At 50.8% G+C, this 11141-nt stretch overlaps 1 protein-coding gene across 1 annotated transcript; it reads right to left on the bottom strand.

Moving 5' to 3' along the window:
* Positions 1 to 379: 379 nt before the first annotated feature.
* Positions 380 to 5995, bottom strand: LOC119091218 (uncharacterized). The gene is made up of 3 exons (XM_037213863.1): positions 5830 to 5995; positions 5125 to 5252; positions 380 to 706 (listed from the first exon to the last, which is right to left on the bottom strand). Exons 1-3 carry the CDS (start codon positions 5939 to 5941, stop codon positions 539 to 541), a joined length of 408 nt encoding a protein of 135 aa, XP_037069758.1. The 5' UTR covers positions 5942 to 5995; the 3' UTR covers positions 380 to 538.
* Between the last annotated feature and the right edge of the window lie 5146 nt (positions 5996 to 11141).

Here is an 11141-nt window from a genome sequence, read left to right as displayed (position 1 = left end):
CCGGCAGTCTAAAGATTTCATGCAGGAGAACACCGGACATTGTCCAGGAGGTCCTGTTTGTACCGTGATGAATCTTCAGAAGTAAGAGTCAGCGTGCAAGTGTGGAAAGAGTTGAGGACGATTTTGTTTGTACCATGATAAAGCTTTAGTGGTGAGGGTCACTGTGCAAGTGTGAGGAGAGTTGAGGACAGTTTTGATGAGGGATGCGGCATGACATTCCAGGTGGTGACTGAACCAGTGCTGTGGAGAAGGTACAGTATCAAACGCCGTCCAAAGATACGTACTACTACCCGTTTTCTGGTGCAGGGCCTTGACACGACGTTTTCCATTGAACGCACATCTGTCCATTAATTGTATTCGTACGAAATCCATTGAGCACTTGACAAGGTCATATGCACACGTCACATTCATGCCCATAGCATCTTATCCTAGTCGATGAACGCTGTAGCCAACATTCTGCATGGATATCTACATCGAAGACTCCGCATTCGTATTCGCGAACAACTTGTCAGTAACACCTATGGCCACTAAGCGTCCGTCAGTAGCCGCTGTACTTGTACAGCGCCAGCATGAACTGATGCGTGACCTCCGATACCATGTCAAGGTCGTACAACCGGCTGTCGTCTGCGTCAGAGCTGGGGCGCGTGGCCCGGCCGGTCGCTGACCTTCCACCCCCGCCGCCGCCGGTCAGCAGGGCGATGATCGCCTGTGGACACGGGTCAAAGACAGCGTCGACGAGGGGCCTCTGTCTGCAGGCAGCCCAGTCTGCAGACGGCTCGGTTTTTGGGAACAGATACACCAATAGTTACGGTTGTTTAGGTTGCATGTAGCATGCGTGTCGTCATGCTTTATCCCTGTAGGTGGTGGATTTTCATGCTTGCGCATAATGAAACGATGTCATTTCCGACAGGCTTCGGCGGGCCATCCTTACCAGGGAGGCATGTAAGACAAATGCGCATGTATTGTGGGTTCAGTGGAATCTTGTTGTTTGCATGTTCCGAGGGCAGTTGGCTTCGAGAACAACGCGGCACCATGCTTCGCTTCTATGCACCATACGGTGGATGACCCTAATGCTGGTCCAAGTGCTGACCTGCATCTAGTGACGCGTGTGGTCCAGTTAACCACGCTTGAAGGCAGATCTGACACGTTTATTAACCCATCGCTTATCTACACGTGTAGTTACTCCTATCCAGTCTGATTTGTTAGTCCATCTGCTGGACAAATAACTCACCAGAAGCAGCTTTGTGGTCGGCGCTACAAGCTGAGCTAGAGGGAGCACCTGTCTCGCAATCGACGCTCGCAATAAGCAAAACACAGATCAGCGTGCTCACGTGGGAATTTCCTGGGGCAGCTTTAGATGGCATGTCTTAGGCAAGAAGTGATGAGTGATGAGTAAAAGACCAATCCCAGAATCCCAAAATTACGCCATCACAAAATTGCCAATTGACACGATGTTATTATGAACAACTTCGGGATGATCTGTTTGAATAAAAAGGCCCAACTGTTATAAACTGAGCCGTTAAAAAAGTGTTAGAAAAATAAGTTAGCACAACTTGTCACGAATGCCCCGAGTCGCTGTTTTCCATAACGCAGACTGCGACGTGCCCGCTGGTGTTCCCAAACTAGAGAAGATAGGGCTTAGCGAAAAACACCAATAGATAAGTTTTAACAATTTCTCGCGATTGGTGCCATTTTGTGTGCGCTCGGGTCAATCACTGAACCCATTAGGTCAGATTAGAGGTTAACTTTTCCGGAAATTAGTGTTTTATGAGCTTTTCATCATACATGCGATATCATATCTTCTGGCGACAAAAGACACGAACTGGCGTGTTTCTGGTTCAATTTTGAGCACAATGGTGCATATTTGTATGCGTTTTGAGCATATCTTTATGACTCGTGACTTTGCTAATGTAACATGTCGGCCGGCCGCGCGCGTTCCGCGGCATCACCGGTTCCCGCCCGTCCCGCTCGTCGGCCGTGAATCGCCGTGCAGTGCTCCTCGAAAACCGCCGCTGCTTGGAATCCGAAAAAGCTAGTTAGATGATTTTTGTGCCAAAACACGTGAATTAAATGTCTTATGCGCTACTGAAAATTTTGGAGTGATTGCACAGCATCTTGGAGAGGTATGCTAAAAGACCTTTAGGGGTTGCATTGACCCCCTCCACTATCAGGGCAAACGTAAAGTTCACGAGAAATAATGCATCCAACAACCAGCAAAAATCAATCTTAAATTACGGACAATGCTTGCCACAAGATGCGGCAGAACAGGGCAACACGCCCTCATGTCGTAACTACCCCGCGCACGAGAGCAAGAGAACGAGCTTCTGTAGTAGTTGACCCGTGCGCCCTGAGAGCGCGACACACCCTGCTGACGTCACTACCCCGTGCACGAGAGCAGGAGAACGAGCTTCTGTAGTAGTTGACCCGTGCGCCCTGAGAGCGCAACACACCCTGCTGACGTCACTACCCCGTGCACGAGAGCAGGAGAACGAGCTTCTGTAGTAGTTGACCCGTGCGCCCTGAGAGCGCAACACACCCTGCTGACGTCACTACCCCGTGCGCCGTAACAGAGCAATTGACGCGGAGGAACAGTCGTAGCAAGTTTCTGAGTACTATAGGCGTTGTATTGCTCTGGCATTTATTGGCTCGAACATAAGCTTAGTATTGCTTACCTCATGCGACAACCAGACACGTTTCCCTTAAAGTTGGGCACACCGCAAAAAAACTGAAAGCCTTAGACAGTTTATCAAAAGCGTTAACCAAAATGCATCTCAACTCAAGAACTAAAATATTTCGGTGAAGGAGCGGAAACATAAAACAGCAGCAGGGACACAAAAATAACTTTTTTAAGAAGCCGGAAAACAAAAAAACTTTTTTTTCAAGAAGAGCAAACAGATATAAGGCCCTCCATTAGACGATCCGCGGCATCTCGGGCCGCACTCTACCTAAACTCTCGCCCACTTTTCTAAAAGAACCTTTTGAATCCAGAACATGGGGCCTCCCGTCGATATGATGTTCTTCCTGAATTTTTTTGTAACGGAGGGAAAAATATATTTGCACCCCTTTAGACTGAATTTTGACTACCGGAAGCAAATATATATGTGCGCCCCTTGGAAAAGGCAAGAGAACCAGGCTTGCGTTGTTAAGAGATGCTGCTTGAACCAATATACAGCTTATTTGATCCGACATACAGTTTAAATGCTGAAACCTTTAAGCACAAACATGTCAGGTCATTTAACCGACATGACAAAAGCAAACACTTCCAGGTATGGCAACACCAACATTCTTAATGAGTAGTGACAGCGGGAGGCGGACCGTAGAAACCTTCTCGTGTGACGAAAGATCGACAGAGCCCATATATGCGCTTTGTAGCAACATTTTAGTGTTGCTATCTATAGCCAGAGCGTACGATTCCGATATAGATATAGATGGCAGCACAAAGACTTCCATTCACTCGCCGTGGGCATGAGACTGTTTGGCGGATGATCACCATTTTCTATCTTCAATCTTTATATCTCTCGAGGGATAGTTTGTTCCGTTAACGTAACAGCCACACTGCGGAAAAGTTTCATGTAAAATTTCAATGCTACAGAAATCTGAGCCGACATCACTGTTTTACAATTGCCGAACTTCGGCGACTGAATGCATTCGTTTGTGCTGCCACCTATATTCACGCCAGACTCATGGTGCATTGCGGCTGTTAATGGCGCAACTCTGAGCTCCGGTCGAAAACGCAGAACGGAACGGGAACGGAACGGAACGAGATCAGACCAACCAGGACAGAGCTATTGTTTCTGTCTTGTGCGTCCTTTCCATGCCCTACATTAACCTTTCCTTTCCTGCACTTTCCTGTCCTATCCTGCCTTGCCCTACCCTCCTCCGCCCCACTTTACCTAGTGTCTGGCATGTCTTACTCTGCCTTCCTCCGTCCGGTCCTGCTAAGCTCCACACCACCTCGTCCTATCCTTCGCTACCCTGTCCTGCTCCGCGCTGTCCTGCCCTGCCCTTCCCTGTCTCGCTTTGTCATGTCATGTCATGGAAAAATGGCACGCACAGCCCGATCCAGTCCGTTCGTCCGCTCGCTTCCAATCCGGTCCAGTCATCGAAGTCGGCTCAGTCCTCCCCTGACATGTCTGACAGTGTGCTTCCCCGACATGTTCCACAGTGTTTTCTCCTGACCTGACTTGCGGGCTCGGCTGTTTGTCTCCCGTCGGGTGCTGCGCTGTCCCGTGGTGCTTACTGCGCGGTTACTTTTGGATGTTTTTTGTTTTGTTTGCGCTTGCAAATGTGCTAGCGATGCACCATACGTCAGGTCATATGATTCCAGTCCCTCGACCGTTTCGTAGGCTTTACATCCTCAATGCCACACTTACGTTCAGAGAAGACTACATCGGCTGGGCTATGAGCTTCCGACAAATCAGCCTGGCGTCAGAAGTATACAAATCCAGGATTTCCTTTTACAACCGACGATACGAGTCGTGAGCGCAAATAATGATCTGTGATTCGCGATGATGTCATTTAAGATCATATGATTCAGGATCGGTTACTTCGCGGTTGCTTATTTCGCTAGCCTGGTTAGGACCAACGGCACTTACATGCAGCTGAATGGACATTACTTTCGAACTAGCCTAAATCAGTTTAATGCAAATTGACCACACAAAACGTAGGTGCGACCGTGTGATATGGGACTCGGAAGCCACACCCAGAGAACAAACATCATCTCTTTATCGGAGGAGCTAGCAAACAGAAATTCAAAATAAAACACGAAGCCGGCTTGTTTCGACGAGCTCAGGGTGTCATTCCAGTAGCCATCACAATGTCTAAGATACCCTTCAAATAAAAATATACCGACACCAAAGCTAATGAAAAAATGTTTACATACTGAGAGACTTCCGAAACAATGTTTGAAATGATGAGCTGGCCTGCCCATAGCATTCATAGCAAGTACACTAGCCTTATAAATTTATATAGCGTAAGGTAATAGCACGGCTCAACAAACATCATACAATATCGCCTCCTTTCGAGTCTCTTTTGCTAAGGACTGAAATAGCCTGGAAACACAACTTGGGAATGCCATAAACTATAAAGATTTTGCCCTTTTAATACAAACCAAGGGCATCAAACCTGCAGATTTTGAATGACGAATACAGCAAAGGCGAGGAAGGCGAGAGAGAGTAGGGCCGTCTCCAGGCTGGCCCCTCCACCGTAGCTGGAGCTGGAGCTGCCGTACCCGGATCGATACTCCACTGGAACTGAGGTCAGAGTCAGGGGTCATGCAGAACTACGGATATGTGCTCAGAAGGGAGCCTCCACAACAACGCTATGGTCGCTAGGTCCTTCAACTTGCATACGTCACTTGGGCAAGCACAGTCACACTTTCTTGGCGTACGTCAGGGAGTCTAGCTGCATATGTCATGTTGACACCGCTGGCAACATATAGACATTTGAGGATACAGTTGCGTTGGGGGTCAGTAACAAACAACTACACCCAGTCACGTGAACGAAAGGTTTTCGAGGTAATCGAGTCACGAGATGCACTCGAATGATTTTCTCAGGCTACGCGTGCAAAAGTCGTGTCGGCGTGAGTGGTTTAAATAACATTAGTCTCTACTGATGTGCGGCAAATAAAACCATGAACAGACATAAAAAGACGAATTCACATTCGTCCTATGTGTGATGAACTTGCGGAGCACATATTTAGTACATCTATTAAAGGTGAAACCTAGCGTCTCCTCACATTACTCACGCAAGGTTACATCAATAGACAAAGCACTTATGACAAAATACAAACCTTCACGAGTGCGATTCCAGACTGTGTCGAGACCTCACCTTGAGCCTCCGACGTCTTGGCCAGTCGCTCGCGCCCCGTCTGTCCGGCGAGCTGCCTCGCCACAGCCGCCAGGCCGTACGCCGCCCCGCTGACCACCATGACGGCCTCCATGCTGGCCCGGCCCGCGCCCTCCCCACGAGACGCGCCTCACGCCTGGCGCCTCACGCGTCGCGCGGCGGCCGGGCGGCGCGTGACTGCCGCACCGGCTTCGGCGCCAGCGTCGGGTCCCGTTTGGCAGCGCCTCGAGCGCCGGTCTCGGATCCCGCGTGGGTCCGCTGCCGGCCCCGGGGCCGCTGACACTGCCGGCGCGGAGGGGCGCCGGAAACGGCGCACTTCTGATCCACGCCGCGGCCCGTGACAGTCCAGGCGATCAAAGGCTGGCCGCCCCGCTGCGTTTTATTCGTGCCGGATGGAGAGACTAACACACGTGCGTTTTCGTGGTGGGTGAGTCAAAGTGTGCGTTTTACTTGTTCGCAAGACGCTACGCTCATATTTAACAGAACGCACGAAGCGCGCGCCATTTATGTGAAACATGACGCCAGTTGTCATCTGCTGGATGATTCTTCAGTAAAGTCATGGACTGATTTAGTGTTGGCACGCGAGAAAAGATACGTGAAGATTGTATAGTGCGACATGCACACAATTGATGGTGAGCGGCGTATTGTACTGCAGATATATCGTCTCTGTAAGATTTATATTCACATGCAGGGCTTTGCGTTGAGACAATCGAATGATGTACAGCATCAACCAAAGACATTGAACATTACGTGTATGCGTTGCGATGTGAATGCAAGATTTCATCACATACTGATTATGCACATCATAGGCATCATCCTTCGGTGCTCACAACCTTTAAAACGGAGGCTGGCGGTGAAGTGGAGACGAAACTGCAAAAATGACCCCATCTGACATCGTGATAGGGTGATGGCTCTCATCTGCATGACTGTACCCACTTGAGCTCATGATGATTAGTATGATAATGGTAATTTGTGTTCTGAGGCGTGTCTGGTGTATGAGCATATATGCGACCATCAATCAAATGTGCACATCTAAAAAATGACGGTGCAGTAGCGAGCGTCTGATGTAATTTCACCCCGGAAGTGAGCCGCGCCGGGGCTTGCAGAGGCTGTATTCATTTCATTGTGACTAAACGTACTCACAGGTGAGCGCATCAATAATTATGTGACGTCACGCACCAGCCGGTTCACACAAGGCACCTCAAACGGTGCTGTCAGCGTCACAGCGGTCGACCAGAGCGCGCAGCAGCGTCGACAGTCTTCTTCCGTCACGACGGCGGTCTGTAGCGGCGCGGGGAGGGGCGCGGCCGCTACGGCTGTGTCGCGACGTGTCCGCAGGTCGTACGCCGCAGCCCATTGGCGCGCCGCCGCCACGCCGGTCGCGGGGGCCACGCGGGGACGTCACAGCGGGGCCGAGTGGCGCCGGGGCGAGCGCGGCCGGCGGCGCATTCCACGGCGTCACGGGTCACTAGCGCCGTGCACTTTACAACGGTCGGGAAGGTGGCGGCTCGCCGTACGGAACTAATTCGCACGGCCGCTGTAGAACATGCAGAAGCCTTACCTGGCAGGTCATGTTTGATCACGGTGGTTGGCGCACGTGATGGGGCTTTCCAAGGCGAGCTAACAACTTGCGGGTGTGCCTCAAGAGGTATCGCAATGCTTCCGAGTGCCACAAGGCGAAGGTAACAGCATATCGCTGATATCGACGCGCTATTTGCTGTCATTTATATCTTGATTCTCACCTACATGCTAGAGGTTTAGTTGTACACATGCGTCGCTAGGTACGCTTGTCAGAATTGAACTGTCAGTTCTAAATGATTGGGATCATGTTAGGAAGCGCGAGTTCTGCACCAGTAATGATGATGCGAAGATAGTGGAGATCGCCTACGCTTCTAGCTGATTGTGTAATGACGTCACACAAAACCAAAAGCGACATTGTTGTCGGGTGCTTGTGTAGCCATATTATCGTTAAATGTAGGGGGATGCAGTTTGGCAAAATACGTAGGGTTGAGGGATGGGGGTGGGGCAGAACAAAATGACTGAACCCGCCTCCGAAATGCATCTTCAATAGTTTTCCCATCTTTTTGACGCACTTTTTCACAGTTGGGAGCAAGGATGTAAGTTCTCGAAATTAGTTTGGAGAGCTGATTCCTAAAAAGATTCATGAAAAATGATGATACAAAATAAATATAAATAGGAACCAACACCCATGGCTAGGAGGCATAATCCCCTACCCTTAGCTGAATAGGAAACTACACATCTCTAACCTGGTTATGTTAAGTACGCCTTTATCGGGTAACTGTTATTAGTTTGGTCTCAGCTATCTTTCAGTGTTTGATGGCCAGCAACTGATACTTAAGTGCAAATGAACTCCCGAAACAAAAACCAAAAGTTTCACGGCTAAGCCGCATTGCATTAAACTTGTCGTTGTTTCGTGGCTTATTGCATTTCGAGTATACATTGCAAAGGCTCTTGAAAGATTTGGCTGCAGGTGACAAGTTTTATTCGGTTCCAAATTTTGCCAGTGAGAGAAAAGGGACTTTTCTCTGTCCTGCTGCCATCTAGTGATGTTGCTGACATTCCCAACGGTCTCCAACCTTTATTGAGTCAAGAACGCACAACGATCGCTTGCTTATATTTTGCTTTGTAACGTCGCAACGCATTTCAATTGCATAACACGTCAGTGCTTTTCAGCTCATTTTTTGTGACGGGCCACAAGGGTGGAGCATTTTAAAGACATCACCACTCTCAGCGTGTGTCAGCAGTTAAACGTGAGTTGCACATCTTCGGCCCCAATGCTGCCGCCACCACCTTTTCCTTGACTTATGTAGCTGAGGATGGATGCAGCGTCCGCCTGCCACATCGATCTTGGCCTCAAAACCAGACCACCCGTCAGATGAAACGGAATCGAATCGAACTCGAAGGTTCCAGGAGCACCTCCGTCTGACCTCCAGTCCGTACTCACCCTGGGTCAGCTGCCCTGGCCATGGCATGCCAGTGACGGGCTCCGGTGATAACAATAGGACTTGTAATCCGCTAACGAACATTTGTGAGTTTTTCAGTATGAAATGTGGGAACGGCATTCATGGGTATATGTTAATGTTTATTGTTTTTGGCGGTACTGAAAATCAGTTCACGTACAAAACCTGATTAATTAGATTACTACAATCTATGCAATGCATGTCTCCACGATAACAAGTACATTCAACCATTTCAAAAAATAGGCTTATGAATGAGCTAATATTGTCGATGCCTGTTAATGGGCATAATGTTCCCGAGATCATACGAAGCACAAAACCATCTACTACATTCCTAACGTGAATACAGCCACACATATGACACGTACTTGTTTAGACACAAGGACCTAGGCAGTTAAACACAGTGTGTATTTAATTTATCCACAAATAAACCTACGTTAAGGAGACAAGTCTTCATGAGGCACACGATGTAAATTACCCAGCTTTCCGCACACGCTCTAGTTCACTTCTCGATCTCGCTCGGTGCCTCGAGGTCTCGGTCTCGCTCGGTTCCCCGAAGTTTCAGTCTCGCTCGGTTCCCCGAAGTTTCAGTCTCGCTCGGTTCCCCGAAGTCTCGCCTCCAACGAGCTGGAAGTTCCCCGCCCTGATTCCTGGTGGGCATTCTGGTCACCTCCTGACGCCCGGTCTGGCGCCTGGTCGCCTTTTGGCGCCTTGTGGCCCTCCTGTTCACGTTCTGGTCCTCCTCCGCTCTCCTGTTCAGCTTCTCCAGCCGGGCCAGCAGCACATTCAGCAGCTCCTGTCGCAGGTCCAGCGGCAGCGGATCGCCCTCCGGGGCCGCCCGGCCACCACCGCCGCCGCCGCCGCCGCCCGTAATCTGCGGCAGCAGCACGTTCAGGAAGAACAGGGCAAAGGCGAGGAGCGCGAGCGCGCTGAGCGCTGCGTCAAGCGGGCTGGAGCTGCCGCCGTAGCCGCCGCCGTGGCTGGAGCCGTAGCCAGAGCTGCGCGGCTCCGCCAGCGGCAGGCCGCCCCACAGGTGGTGGAGGAGGGGGCTCGGCGCAGAGGAGAGCCGCGGTCCGTCCAGCGCCGCGAGGTCACCGTCCGGGTCTAGAGGCATGGCTGCCACTGTCGCGGCGGCCTCTGGCAGGGCAGGCCGGTCAGCGACGCTGGAGAGCCGACGGGATGGCTCTGGGTGGGTCTTCGGCAAGGGACCCACAACAGCAGCAGCAGCACGGATTTCTAACAAAACCTGGTGATGAGGGCCGGTCTTCCGTCTTCTTCATAGGAACATGAGAGCAGAAACAGGACGGTCTCCCGACACCTACCGACGAGGAAATGGCGTGGTCCTGGTCCTGTACTTATCACATCGGCCGGCGCCGCACCATGGTCCGGGAGTCACCATCACGACCGCAGACTCGAGCGCTTCTTTCTTCTTCAGAGATTCCACCGGCCCAGAGCACAGTGCCCTGGCAGCGCAGCAGCGGCTGACGCGGGGAGAACGCCACCGGAGCTGCGCCAGGGGACTGATCCGGCGTAACAGCACCTTTCGTCGCACCGTCGCCGCCGGCGGCCACCGGCGCGCGCGGACGTGCCAGGCAGCACCGCGGCGACAGCGGGCAGCGGTCGCCAGCCAATCAGGGGCGCGGACGGGCCCGTGACGGGCAGGGGTAGAGGACGGGGAAGTGGGCACGCTGGTGAATCGGCGGTAACGGGCTTCCTGTGTAACTAAAGGCAGCGGTGTCGGATTGTTACGGCACTGGTCTGAAGCCCGCATCTGCGCTTCCTACACAGCACGGTTCTGAGCTATGAAGGGTGGTTGGGTGATCATGTCGGCAGGTCCGGTCATTGGTGGCTGGAGATAAGGTTTGCTGCGTTGAGACAAAGGCATGTGCTGTAAACGATCCGTTTTTTGAATGAAGTCGACAGGTTCAGGTCGACAGGTTTGATTGAGCCAATCAAAATTATTTGCCAAGCATTTCGTGTTGATCAAATTTGGCTTCTCTTTTTTTGGACACTTGCATATATCTGAGACAGACCTGTACCTACGCGTATATTTCTGATGATACTGTTCAGGAGGCGTAGGCATCTAACTGCAGCTATTGATGTGGAAAGATTATATTCAGTTGTAGCCAACTATGAACATAAAGCTAAAAACGCGGGTCTGTTGTTATGCCATCGATCAACATCATTGCCTACCCATTTACAATAACGGTTTATGAGCTACATTTTACAATACGTGATGTGCTCGGCGCATCCACATGCGGCCAACTGCAAACGTGCTCAAAATATAAGTTGACAGAGTAAACATAACGAATATTT

The sequence above is a fragment of the Pollicipes pollicipes genome, unplaced genomic scaffold (genome assembly GCF_011947565.3).
Source record: "Pollicipes pollicipes isolate AB1234 unplaced genomic scaffold, Ppol_2.1 Scaffold_3447;HRSCAF=4054_pilon_pilon_pilon, whole genome shotgun sequence".
Lineage (NCBI taxonomy): Eukaryota > Metazoa > Arthropoda > Thecostraca > Pollicipedomorpha > Pollicipedidae > Pollicipes > Pollicipes pollicipes.
This window is presented reverse-complemented; position numbering and strand designations above follow the sequence as displayed.